At 45.2% G+C, this 22,037-nt stretch overlaps 1 protein-coding gene across 1 annotated transcript in view; it reads right to left on the bottom strand.

Annotated features, from left to right (window-relative positions):
- The window catches only part of PCNX2 (pecanex homolog 2 (Drosophila)), a 309,639-nt gene that overhangs the window by 50,178 nt on the left and 237,424 nt on the right, over positions 1–22,037 (bottom strand). Inside the window, exons 25-26 of the mRNA XM_018042531.1 lie at positions 21,482–21,697; positions 4,435–4,688 (exon numbers count right to left, since the gene is read on the bottom strand). Coding sequence (XP_017898020.1) covers positions 4,435–4,688; positions 21,482–21,697 — 470 coding nt within the window. The remainder of the gene's footprint in view (positions 1–4,434; positions 4,689–21,481; positions 21,698–22,037) is intronic.

Here is a 22,037-nt window from a genome sequence, read left to right as displayed (position 1 = left end):
GCTCTCGTGTTGGCTTTTATTCATGTATAAAACAGAGTCAAAGGACTGTCTCCACAAGCCCACTATTATCTAGCAGGTTCTGGGGGCCTCCCTCAGCCTGCTACCATCCGCACATTATCTTGGATTTGTTTTTTAGTTTTGCAAATTGTCATTTTAGATAAACGTACAGGGAATTGGGAGTCATATTTCCAGGAGTTAGGAGAGGAGGACTGTGAAGGGAGAGACGCATCAAAAGTCAGGTCCTCGCATGGAGCCCCCAGGCTTCTGGAAAAGCCAAGCAGGTGGACCAAGATGGGGCCCCTCAGCCATTTGCTCTCGCTCACTCACAGAGGCCTGCTGGCCCCATGATGTGGGCCTGGGCTGTCTGGTCCATGGCGAGGCTGTTTATGGGGAGCTCCACGTTCACCGAGCTTCCCTGATGGCTCAGCGGTAAAGAATCTGCCTGCAATGCAGGAGACACTGAAGAGGCAGGTGCGATCCCTGGGTCAAGAAGATGCCCTGGAGGAAGGCATGGCAACCCACTCCAGTATTCTTGCCTGGAGAACCCCATGGACTGAGGAGCCTGGTGGGCTACAGTCCACAGTATCTCAAGGAGTCAGACACAACTGAGTGACCGAGACGAGGTTCACAGAGACGAGGCTCAGTCCTGGACTCCATCCTCACCACCAATGCCTGGGGCAGACCCCTCAGACCCCTGCCTACACATGGGTCTCATCCTTCCCGACTAGATGGCCAGGACTCTGGATTCCACATTACCTGGAACCTTCTTTGTTCACTCAAAAACCATGGGCACCTCCAGCGGTAAGTCATCACAGGAAGCCCTGAGGATCCACAGAGCGGGCAGGGGTGTGTCTCCTGGGCTCATGGAGTTACCAGAAGGGAAGGGGAAAGGGTTTCAGAGGAGGCGGGGGTGAATGCCAGCCTGGGCCCCCAGGCAGATTGTAAGAGGAGCTGGCATGTGAGCTCAGTTTGGACTAGACTGTGTGAGTGCTGGGGGAGCACAGGGAGGAGCGTTGGGCTGCAGCCAGGCAAGGGTTGGGGTGGGGGCAGGGTGCACAGGCAAAGAAAAGGGGTGGGGCGCAAAGCCCAGGCAGAAATCACAGCGGACGGCTCTGGGTGGCAAATAGTCTTGCCCTCTTCTCCCTGTCTTTTTTACGGATCGCAGTTCAGCAGTGAGTTGTGTTTCCTGGTGTGCTCCTGAGGGGAGGTGAGCCCAAGGTCCCTCTACTCTGCCATCTTGAATCGGCCCCTCTGTCTTGCCCTACTCTTGAGGCACTGTGGGGAGACAGCCAATTAGCCGAGGTGGCGTGTTGAGGCTCTCTCACCCCGCGTTTTGTAAATGAAGACTATGTACTGGCTGAGCTCACTTGCAGCACTGCGCGTGTGCGGCACGAGGTACTCGCTCGGTCACGGGCTCCTGTGGGTGATACGCCTGTGTGGGCTTCTCCATGAAAGCACTGGCCGCGGCTGTGCTGGGGCTACACTGGAGCGACCTCATGGTTCTTTTATGTGAGCTTAGGCTATGGCTCCGTTACAGTTGTGTTATGGTTCTGTTGCGGCTGCTGCTACGGCTGCTAAGTCAGCCAGGAGAGAGGCTGTGCTGTGGCTGCCTTGCCAACCAGGAGAGAATAAATGTGTCTGCAGTTCCTACGGCTCCTCGCCTCTTCTTCCAGCCTCTTAGCACGAGCCTTGCCTACCCTGAGTTGAGCGAACAGTGTGAACAGCAAGACAATTGGCGTCACGAACAGGATCTGCGATACAGGCACCAAGGAGGCACGTGGCCTCCAGGCTCATTAATCTGGCCCCTCTAGACCTCTAGCTGCCCCTCAGACTTAAGCTCCCAGATCCTTGCACGGCTGTAGTCAGCCCCTGGATCTAACTCCCCTGCAATGACCACATCTTGTTGTCACTTAGGAACTACACCAGATTCTTCTGGAGGGAGGTGTCAAAGAGAGCTGGTTGCCATTTAACATCAGTTTTCTGCTTCCTCCATGACACACAAGTTCTCTCTGGGTTCATGGCTGCCCAGAACGCCTTTCCAGACCCCCTCAAAGCTGGCATACGACAACATTCTGGCCAATGGGACACAGCAGCAGCATTCTGTGGCAACTTTCAGGAACCTTCTTAAGGAATAGCTAGCTGGTGCATATCCTTCACTTTCTGGGTTCCTTCTTCCATCCATTTGAGCCTTGAGATGGGTATGCTTAGTCGCTTCAGTTGCGTCCGACTCTTTGAGACCCTGTGGATTGTAGCCCATCAGGCTCCTCTGTCCCTGGGATTTTCTAGGCAAGAACACTGGAGTGGGTTGCCCTTTCCTCCTCCAGGGGATCTTCCCAATGCAGGGATTGAACCTGTGCCTCCTGCTTTGGCAGGCGGGTTCATTACCACTAGCACCACCTCGGAAACCTGTCCTGACACTCAAAATGGCGGAGCTGGCGCCGGAAGAAACCTAGAGCCCTGAGCACTTGGAGCAGAGCTTCATTTATGTGTGAGAGGAATTCTTGTGTGTGAGTCACTGGGATTTCACGACCCATTGCCAAGTCTAATGTCAACCGATAGACTGAGTTGCCCAAAGTTGACTCTGTATGAAAAACTTCTTGGACCTCAGATACAATGGCCAGGGGAACACGTGGAGTCATGATACAAAAGATCACAACTGATTCACTGATTATACTTCCTGATTCACTTCCCAAATCTTCCCCAATTTGTCTGAGGTTGGACATTTATTATTTTGCATGAGGTCTGGATATAAAGTTTTCCATCTGTCTAACATACACAAAGGTGGTGAGCATGAATCGCTCAAGCTGTTTAAAACATTCTGCCACAGAACAGGGTCTCCCCAATGTCTCTTGTTGCAATCACCTTGGGGTGTGATCATTAAGAGTTCTTTGCCCTTCTGACTTTCATAGTCTGAATTCTATTTCCTGAACAATCAAGCAGTTACTCCCAGTTTCTAAACATCCTTCTTTGTAGTTGACGGAAACTCCCAAAACTTCAGGCACCTGTGTAATCTTCTGATTTTGTATTTCCTTATTTCTGCTGGACCACTTGTCTCAGGCTCAGCTCACAGGGAGCTTGGGGTCTCAGATGATAAGCTTCTTCATTATGAATGGCACCAAGATGTGGACCCTTTTAAAGACCATGTAGGGTTTGCACCATGCAAAGTAGTCCCTCAGAAGAGAAGCCACCATAGACATCCCCAGACACAACTGCCTCTGCCTGTCCTAACCCTTTAGAAAATACTTTCATCCCGATTATCACTCCGCATCTTGGTCAAGTCTTACATTTGTCTTCCCGGAGACATATTCCAAACCAGGACCTGTTCTGATGTTGAGTACAGGTTGGATAGATGCAGGTACCCAGCAACTGAAAAAAAATGTGCTAGTCCCCACATGAGTGAAGAGAAAAGGCTGCCAAAGCTAATCCTGATGGGATCATTTAGCTATTTTTGCAGTTTTATCATGAGCTTAAAAAAATTCATTCTGGTTCTAAAAAGTAGAAATTTGTAGAGCCTTTAAATTAATAGTTATAATTCATGAAAGTTTACGCTTGGTCATATTTCCAAGATGTTTCCATTTATCAGCACCATCATTACTAACAACTCATGCTGTGTTAAAAGTGAAGAGTTTCAGTTTAGGAAAGTGAAAAATCTGGGAGATGGATGATGGTGGGAGCTTCACAATAATGTGAATATACTTAGTGCCACTAAACCGTACAGTTAAATATGATTAAAATAGTGTGTTTTATATGATATGACTTTTGTTGTTGTTGTTTAGTCAGTAAGTCGTGTCCGACTCTTTTGCGACCCCATGGACAGTAGCCCACCAGGCCCCTCTGTCCATGGGGTTTCCCAGGCAAGAATACTGGAGTGGGTTACCATTCTCCTCTCCAGGGGCTCTTCCTGACCCAAGGATCGAACCCGCGTCCCCTGCATTGGCAGGCAGATTCGTTACCACTGAGCCACTTGGGAAGCCATGATTTTTTTAAAAAATAAGGAAAAAGATCTAGGTAAGAAAAGAGACTGCCTATTCGTTTCCAGGCTTAGAACAGCAGTCCCCAACCTTTTAGGCACCAGGGACCAGTTTTGTGGAAGATAATTTTTCCATGGGCCGGGGTAGGAGGCATGGCTTTGGGTTGGTTCAAGTGCATCGCACTTACTGTGTGCTTTATTTCTAATCCAGTCCCGCCACTGACCTGACAGGAGGCACTGGCCCACAGCCTGGAGGTGGTGGTGCCCTAACTTGGGGCACAAAACCTCAGGCCAGTCCAAACCTCTGAGGCTTTGTCACAAAACCAGCAGTCCTGAAACTGAACTAAGCCTCTGCTTCAGACACTCAGGAGAAGCTTCTTAAGCTCTTCACAAAGCTCTCCAGGAGTCTTTTGAGCCAGCCCCGCATTCCTACTCAGACACGCGTCTGGGACCCGGAGTAGTACCTTGATATAGTATCTGATAAGGATCCTTCGGAGATCAAAAACCTGCAGCATGGTGGCTGCGTTGTTGTCCATGATGCTGTAGCCCTCCAGGATGTACTGGGTCCGTGCGATCTCCCAGGTGAGCCAGCGGAGGTTAAAGGCGGCATTGCAGGACAGGAGGTGGGGCAGGTGACCTGGTTTGCAGCAGCAGCAGCCCCTGTCGTCCTCATCACCCTCCGTGATGGCTTCCACCTCCCTCTGCTGGCAGTAGGTTCCTGGCAATAACAAACACGATGGAAGTTTACAAGAGATCATAGAATAATCTTTGTTTAGAATGGATTTCCCTCTTGCCCTTACTAAGAGGAAGATGCTAAAGAGAGTCTGGAAATCAGAAGATTTGTATAGTTCTTAGTTCAAGCAAATACCCCCAAATAAGTCACCAACTTTATAATCATTAATTCATTTATTCATTCATATTAATTTTGACTCTCATCTCCTCCTGTGTTTTTTTTTTTTTTGTCTATGTGTGTGTGTGTGTATGTGTGTGTGTGTGTGTGTGTATGTGTGTGTCTTAGAACAGACACAATCTCATGGCAGCCATGGACATTAATGCCGAAATGCAGGACGGTTATATCCTTCAGTTTCCCTTTCCAGAAACCTGCAGGTCAAGGCTGAGCCAATAGGAGGCTAAAGAATGTGGCAGGTGGAGAAGTCTGAGAGCAACCAGATGCATACTGAAGTGTTATGAGGAAGGGTGTCCTGGAAGATCTTCTTGGCCCAAGTGCAAGGGCATAATCACCTCACCTCATATGATTAGAAGCAGGACGTCTGACTCCTTTAGCAAGTATTTTGAAACTTAATGCAAACATGAAACTGTCCCCACACCCATTTCCACACTGTTCACTTTTCCTGGGGTCTTATCTCATTATTCACAATGCCTGGTACTTGGTAGGTGATAACAAAGTGGTTGGTGGAATGATTGAAGGAAAGCCTGGATGACAAATGAAAGAATTCTTACCCAGATCACTATATTACAGGCATGCATGCATCCTAAGTTGCTTCAGTTGTGTCTGACTCTTTGTGACCCTATGGACTGTAGCCTGCTAGGCTCCAGGCAAGAATACTGGAATGGGTTGCCATGCCCTTCTCCAGGGATCTTCTGACCCCCACATCTCTTATGTCTCCTGCATTGGCAGGTGGGTTCTTTACTACTAGTGCCATACAGGCAACAGATACCTTATTGAGAAAATCTTCTTCTTCTGCTTCTCTGGTGGCTTAGACGGTAAAGCGTCTGCCCACAATGTGGGAGACCTGGGCTCGATCCCAGGGTTGGAAAGGTCCCCTGGAGAAGGAAATGGCAACCCACTCCAGTGCTCTTGCCTGGAAAATCCCATGGACAGAGGAACGCAGTAGGCTACAGTCCATGGGATCGCAGAGAGTCGGACATGACTGAGCGACTTCATTTCACCTTTCACATTACCAGAGGAAGATAAAAACAGGCGATGTTTAAACTAAGTCTCTCTATAGTACCCATGAGTGAGATGGTCATAATAGATCAGAGATGAAAAACTGCAACCTTCAAATAAAAGTATACACACAGAACTGTCATGATAACAGCCTATGAACTATAAATCAAGATACGGAAGAAGAGAACGAGCAGGTTGTTGTAACGTAAAGTGAAACAGTGAGGGGCTGATCCTAGGTCTTAGGATTCTGTTTGTCTTTCTCCAAGACCTCACAGCTTTGGGTCTGAGCTGAAAAGCACTCTCTATTAAACATTTCAGGGCTCTCTTTGCTCATTCTGTAATATGAAACTTTTATTCCTGCAGGGCAAGACGCACAGAAACAACACAGGTGAACCGCAATCAGTGAGTAATTCACACCACATGTTGGGGGCACCCAGCGTGAATAATGGCCTCCAAGTCCTAACGGAGCTGCCCACCGGAACCCCAGGACCAGGGGCACTGGACTCCAGGGAAGTCTCTCGGCTCAGTGGCCACCAACAACACTGGTTAATTATATGATTTGGGGAGAGATGCTCTTTCAGTGAAAGTAAGACAATTCATAGAAATAGACCTGACAAAGGAGAAGCATAAAAGGGGGAACTTCACCTCAAATAGATTAGCAAAACTGTTTAAATGACATGCCTTGAGGGTTTGTTCCAGTTTCTGCTTCCTTCCTTCTTCTCCATCCAGGTTAGGCATTTATCACGCTGGGCTGATGTCAGCGCTGTTTGTTTTACATCAAACTGGAAGGGGTGTGTGCGTGTATTCATGAGTACGTGAAGACAATGAATAACTTGGATTTCTACTATCTGAAGAAAATAACTTAGTGGCATCCTTTGGGAGAAGCAAGAGCTCATGTCTACATTGATGAGAGGACCAGCCGAGGAAGGGGTTTGCTGTGAAGAACTGCTCGGCAGTCATAACTGCCCAAGGCTTTTAATAAGCACTGAGGTCAGGTAGGTCTTGTACCTTTTCTTAGGAATGAAAGGTTCATACAGTAAGCACCCTACAAAAGAAATTTCCAGTTGAGAACGTTATCTCCTATTGCTGACAATCCTTCAGCTCTACCATCTCCCACCTCCTCTCCCTCTTCCACTCAGTAGCTCTTCCTGCCCGTTCACTCGATGCCAGCCCCTGCATGCCAGCTATTGTACTGTACTACTGTACTTTTCAAGGTGCTGTCCTGTAAGATTAAAAATGTTTTCTTTATTTCTTGTGTTTGTTTTTAATGCATTATTTGTGTGAAAAGTATTATAAACCTATTACAGCACAGTACTATATAGCCAATTGTGTCAGGTGGGTACCTAGGCTAACTTTATTGGACTTAGGAACAAATTGAACTTACGAACATGCTCTTGGAATGGAATTTGTTTGTATGTAAGGGACTTACTGTAGTCAGGATCACACTGTAAAAGAACAGAATGATGAAATACAGTCATTTCTGCAAAGGCACTAATTTTGCTGTTCACATGCAAATCAGGCCCATGTCTTCTCAGAGAGTCTCCCTGGGTTTAGAGCATGTTTCCTTCAAAGGGAAGACTGGGGGTCAGTTGCCCCCACACTTGACCTTTTCCAGATGACTGTCTCTGGAGTTTCCACTGAACCGAACTCTTGGCATCTTTTATGTGGCTGTGCTCTCATGGTCTAACTTAGTGGGACATGGAAAGCATTAAATAAATATTTTAAAAATGAATTTTGAGAGTATCTGGGAATCTTTTCATTCTGATAAATGATTGTGCCTCATGAAAGCTGTGAAAATTGAGTATTTGAACTGGCAATGTGTCCAGTAGATCCCAGATATCTTGCACACAGGATATGCATGGATTTCCTGAGTACAGCCAAAATGCAGGGCAGCCATTGAGGCTGCGGCTACACCAGACAGGCCTCTCCTGACCACCTGACCATTTCCTCCTCCCTTTCCTCATTTCCAAAGGAGCAAACACTGCCTCGCTTTACGCACCACTGGCCTTCTTTACCAGGGACAGGTCAGTCTTGGCTTATTTATTCATACTTAACTCCAAAAAGATATGAAGTCAGTCTTAAAAGGCACACACAGTACAAAAGCAAATGATGAAATTTTAACTGAAGATGAGGACAGGAAAAACACAACAGAGCCAGAAGAATGTCAAGAAACCTTCACTTCCTTCTATGATGTCCTATAAATTTACTAAAGGTGGACCACTGATTTCACTCGGGCTTTCTACCAACCAGTAGTATAGAAAGATACTGAGGAGTTTCTCACATCCTTAAGACAAAAGGAAAATAATTGCTTGGGAGGATCGCAGCTATTTCTGTTGAAGACAGCAGAGAGATGACATCGCCAGACCATCACAGAGAGAACACTGTACAATATGGTGTCCACGGCCCTTATCAGCATTGCACAAGTACAATCACGTGGTTCCACAGCTGTTCTAATAGGATTAAAGCACAATAAAGAAAAATTTCTATAGGTGGCCAAACTAATTCAGTTTTAGGCATGTGGCTCTCCAGAGGTCTGGTGTCACCCAAGGGCGGATTCTGGAGACGCAGGAGGACTGGGAGGACCTCACACGTTTCAGGAACTCCCTGATATGGACCATGTCTCTCCGCTTAGTTTTTAATTGACTAATTTTTGTGGTGCAGCCAAAAAAATTGGGATCTTAGTTCCCAGATCAGGGATCAAACCTGTGTCTCCTGCAACGAAAGTGCAGCAACTTAACCACTGGACCACCAGGAAGCTCCCCTCTGCACCTTGTTCTGACAATGACTGTGTATTGAGTGGCAGTGTATTTTAACACACTTTCCCTGACAAGCACAGGAGTGTGGCTATCCTGTGGGGCTGGTGAGTGCAGGCATGCTTGCTTTAATGGTAGAGGCAGAGGTGACATTCTCTGGGGAAAACTGGGAAGCCAAAGGAGAAAGCCTGTGAATGTGAGAAAGGAAGGGCGGGCAAACAAGAGTGGAGGAGATGCCCTCCTGGCTGGGAAGTGGGGCTAAGATCCCCGGAGGGGAGAGGGGAGGCGCAGGGCAGGATGACTGCAGTGGGAAGTTGACGCCTATGGAGACATTTGAACTTCATTCTATAGGTAACAGATAGGTAACAGGTATTTTTAAGTCCCAATTAAGAGAGAGAATGTTGTACTTAAGAAACATTCCCCTGAGGCCTTGGGAGAGTACAGAGGAGAAATTGGTCATGGGGCAGTCAGCCACCCACAGTCCCATTTCAAGTGAAGAGTGATGGGACTGAAACTAGGGTACAGGCTGTGTATGGAGAAACTGGAGGAAATGATGGAGGCGCTGAGCCATTATGTGATGGGGACTTTAAAGGATGCATTAAAAAGGATCCCCTGCAGCAGTAAGGCTGCGCTGGAAGAATGCCAGCTTGTTTACAACCTTCCAGCAAGAGTAGGCACATGAAAGCCCAAATGCACAGCACGTTTAAGATAGGGCTTCCTGGCCCTCCAAGTTCCTCTTTATCTGATATGAGTTATCCCAAGGACTGGCTAATTGGATTCCACAGAAAACCCCAAATATCATCAACATGATTATGCTTAGCGTTACCCACTAATCATTGTTGTTCCGTTACTAAATTGTGTCCGACTCTTTGTGATCCCATGGGCTTCAGTGCGCCAGGCTTCCCTGTCCTCCACTATCTCCCGGAATTTGCTCAAGTTCATGTCCACTGAGTCAGTGATACTATCTAACCATCTCATCCACCGATAATGGTTTACAATAACTTTACTAGATGTTTATTTGAGCTGAGTTTTGACATAGTCACAGCCTTCATCAGCCTGACATGCCAGGCATACGGGGATGGTGTTTTCTATATGCTAAGGAGTGAGGTTTCCTGGAGGTGCTGCCAGAGAGAAGTTTAGATTATCCTTAAACTACCCTGCTTGTGGAGTGGAGGATAATTAGGCATAGAAGGAGAAGATGGCATCAAAGGATGAGCTGGCTGGACTGTCGGGAGCCACCTTAGGCATTACTGACAAAATGGAGGCATGGTCCCCAGCCCCCTCTCCTCATTCAGCAGGCACAGATTCTGGGATGAAGGAGTTAGGCCTTGTAATTCTGACTTGTCTTTTCCTCTCCTCGGCTGAGTTGACTGCAAAGGAATATTAAAGTGCTTATTGTTCTTGAGAGGAGCATGAGAAGGCATAAAGCCTTCTGTAGCACTGCTCTGAAAATAATTCATAAAGTTAATCACTGACATTTGTTCAAGGACTTTTACAAAAAAGTGTTCCAGGATGAGCACATAGGCCGCAGCTTGAGGCCATGGGAGGGATTGATATCCAAAGCCTATTTGCAAGGAGAATGTTTATGGCAAAGGAGTTTACTGAATTTAGGGCTTAGAAATAATTAAAACAGTTAGAAGTTAAACATTTAAGGAATGTTGTAAAGTTAGCATATTTTACTATAGCTTATAGAAGTTAGGAATTTTTAGAGACACTATAGCTAGAAGCCTCTTTAAGAGATAGTGAGCTCAAGATGTTAGGGGCAAACAGGAGTTAGGAAGATAAGTAGTAAACTGAGGCATGTAGCATGAGTTACAATGAAATCACAAGTTAACTACAGGACACATTAGAGGAGGTAGATTAGATAATAGATGATAAGGCTGATTCCGAGAGAATCACTGAAGCAGGAACTCTGTTTGAGGAGCAACAGTGATTTATGGAGATAATAAATCTGGGAGAGGGGGAACCGAAAATGTCAAACCTCTGGCCTAATGTTTTTGTAAAAGTATAAAAGAGAATCTTAAACTTGGAATAAACAGGCAGTCCAGAGAAAAATGAGAGGCTGCCGCAGTCGCCGACAGCGTCCATCTCTTCAGGTTGAATCCCTGGCTGCTGGAGTTGGACTCTGGCAGTGGACAGCATCATCGATGCAATGAACATGAACTTGGGTCAACTCTGAGACATAGTGAGGGACAGGGAGGCCTGGCATGCCATGGGGTCACAAAGAGCTGGACAGACCTGGGCTACTGAACAAAAACAATGGCTTTTTTTTTGCAAGTTGCTTTTCAAGTTGCAGGTGTAATGTATAGTTTGGGATGTATATTGGACTGTTACTGCATCAAATGCATTTCCTTCTGAGGTCACAAGTAAGCTTGTTCCTGAATTGCTCAGGTCCACAAAAAGGAGGAGGCCATCAGATTCATTCCCTACATACGAACAAGGGCCATTCGAAGACGGCATTTGCAAGTTCAATTCATTCGTAAGTGTAACAAAGTTAGCCTAGGTACTGCACTAACATAACCGGCTAGTCAGTACTGCACTGTAATAGGCATATGATACTTTTCACACAAATGAGACACAAAAAACAAACACAGAAAAATAAAGAAGACATTTTTCATCTTACAGCACAGCGCCTTGAAAAGTACAGTAATACAGCACAACAGCTGGCATACAGTGGCTGCACGCATGTTCACATCTTTGAAATTCACACCTTGAAGGCTCATATGTAGGGGACTTACAGTATAGTCACTGCTAAGCTCAGAGCAGTTCACTTCCATGAACATTCGGACTTCACACAGGCCGGTGTGCATTACATGTTGGAAACACAAGCTATGAGAGTCAGGGTCAGTCTGTGTTGAATCTTGTTGAAGATTCAGCTTCTTTAGTGCCCCTTCTAACACCGTAATACACATAACACATGTAATTATGAAGACTTTCAGACCATTTTTCTTCAGACCAGAAATCTAAACTATCATTGCTTCCTGCCAGCTGATTAGATCAAGGGCCATTTTTGTGGCCAAATGAAATAATGTCAGGGAAAGCTTTTTTAAAAAGTTTTTCAATGAATGTCATTTTTAGAAGGTCACAGTGGAATTTTTTTTCCCCCAAATTTTTCCTACAGCTTCAATGTTATTGACACGTCTTTCTCAGCCCTTCCTCCACCTTACGCTAGTTCTCTGGAATGGAATCCTAGAACATGAGCCGAAAGGAATATACAGGTCATTGAGCCCCAGCTACTTGCCGTGGGAAATGACCCTGTATCTCCTAGACATCACCAGATTTAATTTCTGGGAAGAAATACTTAATACAATGATAATCTGTCTCATTACCCTTTCCTAATTGCTAAACATACATTTGATGATCACACACTTTAAATTAATCTAACCTTAAAGATGGAGAAATGGTCACAGAATGGAACTTACACAAGGACCTGACCTATGGATGCACTGAATGAGTTTAGTTCTTTATTTTTTTACTAGATAATTTCTTCCCAGTCCCAACTTCCATTCCTTCAGCCGCACTGGATCCAAGTGTCTTTTTCTTTAGTGGAGTATGGTTGCTTTACAAAGCTGTGTTAGCTTCTGCTGTACAGCAAAGGGAACCAGCCATATGCACACACATAGCCCCTCTGTTTTGGATTTCCTTCCCATTCAGGTCGCCACAGAGCACTGAGTGGAGTCCCCTGCGCTGCACAGTCGTGGGCCCGAGTGTCTTTTAAATGTGACACTGAGGGTTTAGGAGAAGTGTATTGGCTCAGCGTGCAGTGCAGGGAAAAGTATGTGAACATAATTTATAGCAGGTTTGATTTTGTGGTCATAGCAGACATTTTTTATTATAACAGTTCTGTCTTCCAAAGAGCCTCAATTTGCTTCACAATCTGGCCATAGAAATACAATTTGTTTTATGACCTGTTCAACAAGTGAGATTTTGAATGTGGTGTAACAGTTTTTCTCAGAGAATTTTTATATTCAATATTCTTAAAATTTTAATTTCTGTTTATGGGACATTTACCAACTTAAAGAGTAACTTCTCAGAGAGCATCTCATTGATTGCACACATCAACCCAGCTATGCAGATGTAATCTCTTCTTTTAGTAATAATTTCTTTTAGTAAAATTAGAACACTAGTCTTCAAAACATCTTGTCTAGAAGAAAGTTCTGGCCGTTTGAATTCAAAGTCCATGGTTTTCCCTTATCACAGAGTGTCTCCTGAGCCTTGACAAATTACAAGCAAAAGTTCCCTGAATTTACTTTTTCCTTCTAGCCTATAGGAGAAAATGAAATAAACCACATCCCATAGTGCACAGGGGAATTTATGATGGGCAAATCTGAAGCATAAGAAAAGCTGAAATATATCCAATAATGGTATCTGTGAATGATATGGTGTCCCCCCCCCTCCATTTCTAGATGAGAAAAACCAATGCATTCAGTCTTACTGAGTCATTTACTTTCTAATTAATATTTAATTCAAACAAGCATTATCTTGCTTTTCTCCCACACACTTTGAGTGTTGAATGTTAAAATATGCAGACTCTGTTAATGTTCTTCAGGAAAGCACTTCTCCTTTCCCAGACTCGTTATCTGGACAAGCAGGGCTTCGTCTTGTTCACCAATATGTCACATAACTTGAAATGAAGAAAAATATGCATTGAGGAATTCTGAGTGAGAACCTATTATTTCATGGGTAAAGTTTGGAACCAAGGGACTTAACAGCTTCCTCAAGCTATCCAGACAAAAGAAGTAGACTCACTGATGACCTAATTGTTGCCATAGAGAGGAGAATTCTAGCTGGTTCCAAGATTAGTGGGAGCTCTGACCATACGTGGATCAGCCAGTTAGGATAAGGGTTTGGGTTGAATTAGCTTTAGATTAGATTAGGTTACATACTTATTTTTAGAATGTCCCCACAGGGTGGTGATTATGGGGTGTTAGCCAAACTATGAGATGGCTGATAACATTTCACACAGACAGGAACGCAAATCTCATTTTTGTGATATTTTCCAGGCCTGATGGTAATGTGTGGCTACCTCTTGATAGCTAACTATGCCTTTGCTTTCCATGTTCATCCTCCAGGAGCCGTCCAGTTTGCGTGGTTGCTAAGGCAGTCAGCAGTTCAAGAAACTGAGCTCCTAAAAGTGGTGGCTCCGTATTAACGCTTAGAAGGATATTCAGGTAAAAGTTTTCTTTTTGAATTTCAACAGCCAAAGAGATGTAAAGACAATGATTGCTCATTTTCTTGGGGGGGGTAATCTTTCCTTATGTTTCATTCCTCCCTCCTTCCTCCCTCTCCTTCCTTCCCTGCATCCCTGTTTCCTTCCCCCGCTCCCTGCCACCCTCCAAGGCCATGGGGTTTACAAAGGTCACGGACTTCGGAGTCAGCCACAACTAGGCATTTACCCCTCCTCCACCACTGACTCTGAAGCCTTGGGCTTCCTCCCTGGGAGGAAATTCTATCAGACTCCCGGAGGGAGTCCAACTTTCTCCCCATGATATGGTGGAAGGACATATAGCTCCCAGACTGATGAGCCATCAGAGCTGGAAAGAACTTTTTGTTGTTGTTTCTTTCATTTAAAAAAAAAATCAATTTACTTATCATAATTGGAGGCTAATTACTTTACAATATTGTGGTGGTATCTGCCATACATTGACATGAATCAGCCACGGGTGTACATGTGTTCCCCGTCCTGAACCTCCCTCCCACCTCCTTCCCCATCCCATCCCTCTAGATTGTCCCAGGGCACCAGCTTTGAGTGCTCTATTTGGGCACCACCAAACCTGGACTGGTCATCTATTTCACATATGGTAATATACGTGTTTCAATGCTATTCTCTCAAATCATCCCACCCTTGCCTTCTCCCACAGAGTCCAAAAGTCTGCCCTTTATATCTGGGTCTCTTTTGCTATCTCACATATGGGGTTGTCATTGCCAACTTTCTAAATTCCATATATATGCGTTAGTATACTGTATTGGTGTTTTTCTTTCTGACTTACTTTGCTCTGTATAATAGGCTCCAGTTTCATCCACCTCATTAGAACTGATTCAAATGTATTCTTTTTAATGGCTGAGTAATATTTCATTGCATATCTGTAACACAGCTTTCTTATCCATTCGTCTGCTGATAGATATCTAGGTTGCTTCCATGTCCTAGCTACTGTAAACAGTGCTGCGATGAACACTGGGATACATGTGTCTCTTTCAATTCTGGTTTCCTCAGTGTGTATGCCCAGCAGTGGGACTGCTGGGTCACATGGCAGTTCTATTTCCAGTTTCTTAAGGAATATGCACGCTGTTCTCCATAGTGGCTGTACTAGTTTGCATTCCCACCAACAGTGTAAGAGGGTTCCCTTTTCTCCACAACCTTTCCAACAATTATTGTTTGTAGACTTAGATAGCAGCCATTCTGACTGGCATGAAATGGTACCTCATTGTGGTTTTGATTTGCATTTCTCTGATAATGAGTGATGTTGAGCATCTTTTTATGCGTTTGTTAGCCATCTGTATGTCTTCTTTGGAGATATGTCTGTTTAGTTTTTTGAACTGTTTTTTGATTGGGTCATTTATTTTTCTGGTATTGACCTGCATGAGCCTCTTGTATGTTTTTGAGATTGATTTTGTCAGTTGCTTCATTTGCTATTATTTTCTGAAGACTGTCTTTTCAGCTTGCTTATAGTTTCCTTTGTTGTACAAAAGTTTTTAAGTTTAATTAGGGCCCATTTGTTTATTTTTGCTTTTATTTCCATCATTCTGGGAGGTGGGTCATAGAGAATCTTGCTGTGATTTATGTTGGAGTGTTCTGCCTATGTTTCAGAGCTGGAAAGAACTTATAATCACACCAAGATTTTGATGAAGAAATTGAGACTCTGAGAAGTCAAGTCACGTGTGTGCCCCTATTGAACATCCTGACCTAAAGTGGAGTTTTTTGTGCAACTTGGAAAATGACATGGAGCTATACAAGTGATTGAGGACACTATATCCCAGTTATTCAGTGTTTAATAAACCAAATGAACACTATGGTACAAATTTCCAACCAAAAGGAGAAATGAAAAGAGGAAATGAAATGGTCAGGTAGAATGAGAAGCTCTTGTTAAGAGCCCTGTGGGTTTGCCCAGCTCTAATCTGGAATCAAGACTGCCAGGAGAAATATCCACAACCTCAGACATGCAGATAATACCACTTTAATGGCAGAAAGCAAAGAGGAACTAAAGAGTCTCTTGATGAAGGTGAAAGAGAAGAGTGAAAAACCTGGCTTAAAACTCAACATTCAAAAAACTAAGAGCAAGGTATAAAGTCCCAACACTTCATGGCAAATAGATGGCAAAAATGAGGAAACAGTGACAGACTTGATTTTCTTGTGCTCCAAAATCATTGCAGACAGTGACTGCAGCCACAAAATCAAAAGACACTTGCTCCTTAGAAGACAGGTTATGACAAACCTAGACAGCATATTAAAAAGCAAATACCTCACTTTGCTGACAAAGGTCTGAATAGTCAAAGCTATGGTTTTTCCAGTAGTCATGTATAGATATGAGAGCTGGACCGTAAAGAAGGCTGTGCACCGAAGAATTGATGCTTTCAAACTGTGGTATTGGAGAAGACTCTTGGGAGTCCCTTGGACAGCAAGAAGATCAAACCAGTCAGTCCTAAAGGAAATCAACACTGAATATTCATTGGAAGTCCACTGATGCTGAAGCTGAAGCTTTAATACTTTGGCCACCTGGTGTGAAGAGCCAATTCTTTGGAAAAGACCTTGATGCTGGGAAAGATTGAGGGCAAGAGGAGAAGTGGGCTGCAGAGGATGAGATGGTTGACTGGCATCATTGACTCAATGGACATGAGTTTGAACAAAGTCAGAAAGATAGTGAAGGATAGGGAAGCCTGGTGTGTTGCAGTCCATGGGGTCACAAAGAGTCAGACACAACTGAGCGACTGAACAAACAACCCCTAAGTAGCTGTGAGTCTTGGGAAATAATTCATCTTGAGGGTCTGGATTCCCCATCAGTTAGATGGGAGGAAGTATTGGGATTAAGGCCAATCGGGGGTCGCTGTCACCTTCACAGGCAAGAGAGTGCTTTGTATCTTATAAAAGTCTCTCTCCAATGCCTTTTTTTTTTTCCCTCCTATTCTTGGTTCTTCTTCATTTATAATAACAGGATTTTCAAGTTGTCTGACTCCTTTTGTTGGCAACTCTGTTCTCCTCATTCATGTTTCTCCTCTTTTATAGAAATAAGCCAAACCATCAAGCTAGGTCACTTGGATGACTAACAGAGAACGGAAATGGATTGAACAGATAATCAGCTCTCACTTTCCCATTTCTCTGTGTCCGCCTACTCGGATTACGGTTAAATACAACAGGTTCCATTTCTTTTGAAAAGCCTTGAATTTGGTGCTCCTCACACTGAAGGCCTTCCAAAGTTCCTTGTCTGTTTCATTGACCTTAGACTTAAAGCTGACTAATCCACCAATTCTTGAACGGTTTCCTTAAAGGCTCTCTGGCTGGGTAGATGCAAGAGATACTCATAAACCAAGAACAGCAGTACAATCATGTTTCCTTACATGAACAACAAAAACAACAAAAAAATGTATTTCTATTCTGGGATGCATGGGCCAAAGGAGTAGAACAGAAAAACGTGGCTTCTTTATTTGTATTCTTAATTTGAATTTACTCCACTATAGTACTATCCAATGGAAACAGCATGGGCCATGAGCCTTTATCAATCATTTGGGCTACCCAGGTTCTAAACTCTTATTCTAATGTTGGGAAAATTACCCGCTGTGCCAGAGGCTGGCTAACTGTTCACCAAACTTTTTACTTTTTCTCCTGGGTACTCAGCTATACAACATTTCTCTTATGCATGTTTGAAACATGTGCTCAATGCCTTCAGTCTTGTATGACTCCTTGAGATCCCATGGACTGTAGCCCTCCAGGCTCCTCTGTCTATGGGATTCTCCAGGCAAGAATACTGGAGTGGGTTGCCATTTCCGACTCCAGGGAACCTTCCCAACCCAGGAATCAAACCCGCGTCTCCTGTGTTGGCAGGAGGAGTCTTTACCACTGTGCTACTTGGGGGGCCTCCTAACTAACCCTTCAATTCAAAGATTGGTCAAGTTTGCTGAAGATGCTATAAGCCACATAAAACTTGTGCTATAACTTTAATTCAGATTCAACTCAGCGAACCTTAAAAGTTCTTCCCTTGAGTTCCAGGAAAAAATGGAAAGCTCTCAAAAATAGGCAGTTCTATTGCATTATTGTACCCAGACACTTAATTTCTACCACCTACTGTGGCATTTTCTGGCATTTGTGAAAAGTATCAGGGAAATGGTGCTTCTCTGTTCTTTAGAGTCTGATCATCACTCTCTTGGCCCAATAACCTTTTCCCAAATAAGCTCCCTAAATTAGATTCCTAGAATTTGTACGGATGTACAAGAATTCTCTTTGGGTTACAGTTTTTAAAATATGAAGTGACGGCAATTTGTTCTTGGTGGAAACGTGTCCTTTGGTCACTGTGAGGTTCAAGAAGGCATGACCTGGCTGTTGTTTAATTTTCTAGCATTGTTGGTGACCCCTTCCTCCCAAAGCACCTGGAAACCACATCTGGCTACTTGGTGCCTACTTGTAATCACACCAGTTGTTCCCTCCTCTCCGTTCTAACTGCAGCCCCTCCTCTGCTGAGCTGACAGACCCCAGCGCCCTTTCTGATTCCAGCGCCCTTCCTCTGGTCCCCAGGCACCCCATGCGCTGTGCTGCTATAACAGCCAAATCTCTGGGCAGTAAGCACTTATCACGCGCCTGTCTTCTAAGGGAGGCTTCAAGCTCCACAAGGCAGGGCCTTTGCTTCTTTACTCAGAGCACCTAACTTAGTGCATGACATATAATCAGTGCTGAATAAATATCTCCCCAATGAGCATTAAGTGCTTCCCGGGTGGCTCAGCAGTAAAGAGTCTGCCTGCAATGCAGGAGACTTGGGTTCCGTCTCTGGGTCAGGAAGATCCCCTGGAGAAGGAAATGGCAACTGACTCCAGTACTGTTTCCTGGAAAATTCCATGGATGGAGGAGGCTGGCAAGCTACAGTCCATGGGGTCACAAAAGAGTCAGACACAACTTAGGGCCTAAACAACAAAAATGAATATTAGACACATATGTCCACCTAGCTATGTGATACATTCACTTGGATGAATCCAGGGCATTTTAAAAAGAAAATATTTAAAATGGAGCTCTTGACTGCATCCTCAAACCCAATGTGCCACTCCTTATCCAGGTTTCTCAGTTTCAGTAAATGCACCATTGTCCATTGGGCTCTCAACCTAGAAAGCAGGGAGCATACTGAGCACCCCACCTTCCCTCACCCCAACATGCAGGCCTGCCCACCACTTCTGAGCATCCCAGCACATCTCTGCCTCTGCTCTCTTCTCTTGCTGGGGTGACTACAGGACACTCCTAGGTGGTCCCCCTTTTTCTCCTTTCATCCCCTCCAGTACATCTTCCACACAGCAACCAGAACAAGCTCTAGGTCAGTCATTCCCATTTCCAGAACGTTCCATGGCTCCTCACGGTGCACAGAATAAAATGCAGCACCTCCCCCTGGCTGGGAGAAACCCCATGACCTCCCCCAACCCTGCCTCTTTGGTCACGGCATTCCTCCTGGGTTGCTCTGGACTCAGACATTCAGCACCTCCCAGTTCCTGGCCTGGAACGTTCTTCTCCCTGTTCTCCTCCTCAGGGCCCTTCCCCGACGAGCTTCCTCACCTCCTGCACTGATTCTGCTCATAGAACCTTATTTACCTCCTCTCTGCCATTCCTCAAGCTGTGATTGGCTTGCTCTTTTGTTTACTTGTTTATTTGCCACGTCATGAAAGAGGTGGGGATACCAGACCACCTGACCTGCCTCTTGAGAAATCTGTATGCAGCTCAGGAAGCAACAGTTAGAACTGGACATGGAACAACAGACTGGTTCCAAACAGCAAAAGGAGTACGTCAAGGCTGTATATTGTCACCCTGCTTATTTAACTTCTATGCAGAGTACATCATGAGAAACGCTGGACTGGAAGAAACACAAGCTGGAATCAAGATTGCCGGGAGAAATATCAATCACCTCAGATATGCAGATGACACCACCCTTATGGCAGAAAGTGAAGAGGAACTAAAAAGCCTCTTGATGAAAGTGAAAGAGGAGAGTGAAAAAGTTGGCTTAAAGCTCAACATTCAGAAAACGAAGATCATGGCATCCAGTCCCATCACTTCATGGGAAATAGATGGGGAAACAGTGGAAACGGTGTTAGACTTTATTTTTTTGGGGCTCCAGAATCACTGCAGATGGTGACTGCAGCCATGAAATTAAAAGACGGTTACTCCTTGGAAGAAAAGTTATGACCAACCTAGATAGCATGTTCAAAAGCAGACATTGCTTTGCCGACTAAGGTCCGTCTAGTCAAGGTTATGGTTTTTCCAGTGGTCATGTATGGATGTGAGAGTTGGACTGTGAAGAAGGCTGAGTGCCGAAGAATTGATGCTTTTGAACTATGGTGCTGGAGAAGACTCTTGAGAGTCCCTTGGACTGCAAGGAGGTCCAACCAGTCCATTCTGAAGGAGATCAGCCCTGGGATTTCTTTGGCAGGAATGATGCTAAAGCCAGTACTTTGGCCACCTCATGAGAAGAGTTGACTCATTGGAAAAGACTCTGATGCTGGGAGGGATTGGCGGCAGGAGGAGAAGGGGACGACAGAGGATGAGATGGCTGGATGGCATCACGGACTCGATGGACATGGGTTTGGGTAAACTCCGGGAGATGGTGATGGACAGGGAGGCCTGGTGTGCTGCGATTCATGGGGTCGCGAAGAGTCAGACACGACTGAGCGACTGAACTGAGCTGAGGGTGAGACTCAGGGTCGCACGCCAGTGCATCCTCAGCATCAGAACGTGGCCTAACACAGAGGGGGTGTTGTGGTAGAGAAAAGCATGTGTGAGTGAAAGACTGCACAAAGAACCCAGGAGACGGGGCCACAGGAATACCCATGACGCTGATCCCTGAGTGATCACCACACAACGGCAGCGTCTGATTCATGGAAAAATCAGAACCACTCTTCAAAGACACAGGCAGACTCAGTAACCACAGAGCAGTAAGCATTCATCTAGTGCCTACAAGTGGGCTTCCCATGTGGCTCTCTAGTAAAGAATCCACCTGCCAATGAAGGAGACATGGGTTTGGTCCCTGGATCGGGAAGATCCCCTGGAGGATGAAATGTCAACCCACTCCAGTATTCTTGCCTGGGCTATTCCATGGACAGAAAAGCCTGGTGGGCTACAGTCCATAGGGTTGCATAGGAGTCAGACACAACTTAGCAACTAAACAGCAACAGTGCCTGCATATACAGGATCTCAGGTAGATCACGCAACAACTGTATGAGGCAGCCATTCTTCTTCTTATCATTTTACAGACAATTTTTAACAAAACTCAGAGATACTAAATGACTCACCCACAACAGACCGTGGCATTTGTAACCCCAGGAAGCAGGTTCCATTTTAGGTCTGGCTGACTCCACACGGAGCCCCCACGCTTGGTCCACACTCATTTAGTGCTTCTGAGTTTTTCCCCAAATAAAACCAAAGTTCTGACTTGCTACTCCTAACGTTTACACAAGACTGTACATTTAACCTGATTACTAATTCAGATGACTGGACTTTCTTCATATCCAAATACGTGATGAGATGTGGTTGCAGCAAGCTCCCTAACTCATTCTCTAGGACAGGCATCCCACTCTTCCTTTTTCAGGATGACTTCTTATGAAAGCTCTGCATGATAGTTCACTCAAATGACCAACTTCCAACAACTTCCACAGTAAAGAGACTCTTACCTCGGAATTCCAGTCCTCTAAGTTGAAAGGTGACAAGGCCATTGCCGATTTCAATCAGGTGAACGAAAGCATTGAGGTAATCCGAAGCCAAAATAAAGCAATCGCCAGAGCTGTAGTTGCCCCACCGGCCGAGGATGAGGTCTCCACAGAGAGACTCCTGGAGCGCCCTTGTCAAGTGCTCATAAAAGATGGAATTGAGGTTGTTGCCATCGCTCCCTGAAGACACGACAAGAAGCAATACGCCCAGTGAGTCCTGCTCCAACGCGCTCTGCCTGGGAGACGGGCAGCTGTCACCCGATTAGGGGAGAATCGGACTCCTCAGACCTTGCGCCCGTTGTGCTGGGGTTTGTGAGACCCTCCTATTTCTTCCCTCTACGCTCTTCCTGGTCAATGTCATCTACATAAATGGACTGAATTCCTGTCTAGATGAGACACCTGACAAATTCCTATCTCCAGCAGAGATCTCTCGCCTGGACTCTAGACCTGTCTGCTTCCTTGTCTGCTTAACGTTTCTTGTATGTTTCCAATGTTTCTCCTCCACCCAATGTGTTCAAGT

The sequence above is a fragment of the Capra hircus genome, chromosome 28 (genome assembly GCF_001704415.2).
Source record: "Capra hircus breed San Clemente chromosome 28, ASM170441v1, whole genome shotgun sequence".
Taxonomy (NCBI): Eukaryota; Metazoa; Chordata; class Mammalia; order Artiodactyla; family Bovidae; genus Capra; species Capra hircus.
Note: the sequence above shows the minus strand (reverse complement) of the source record. Positions and strands in the feature narration are given on the sequence as shown.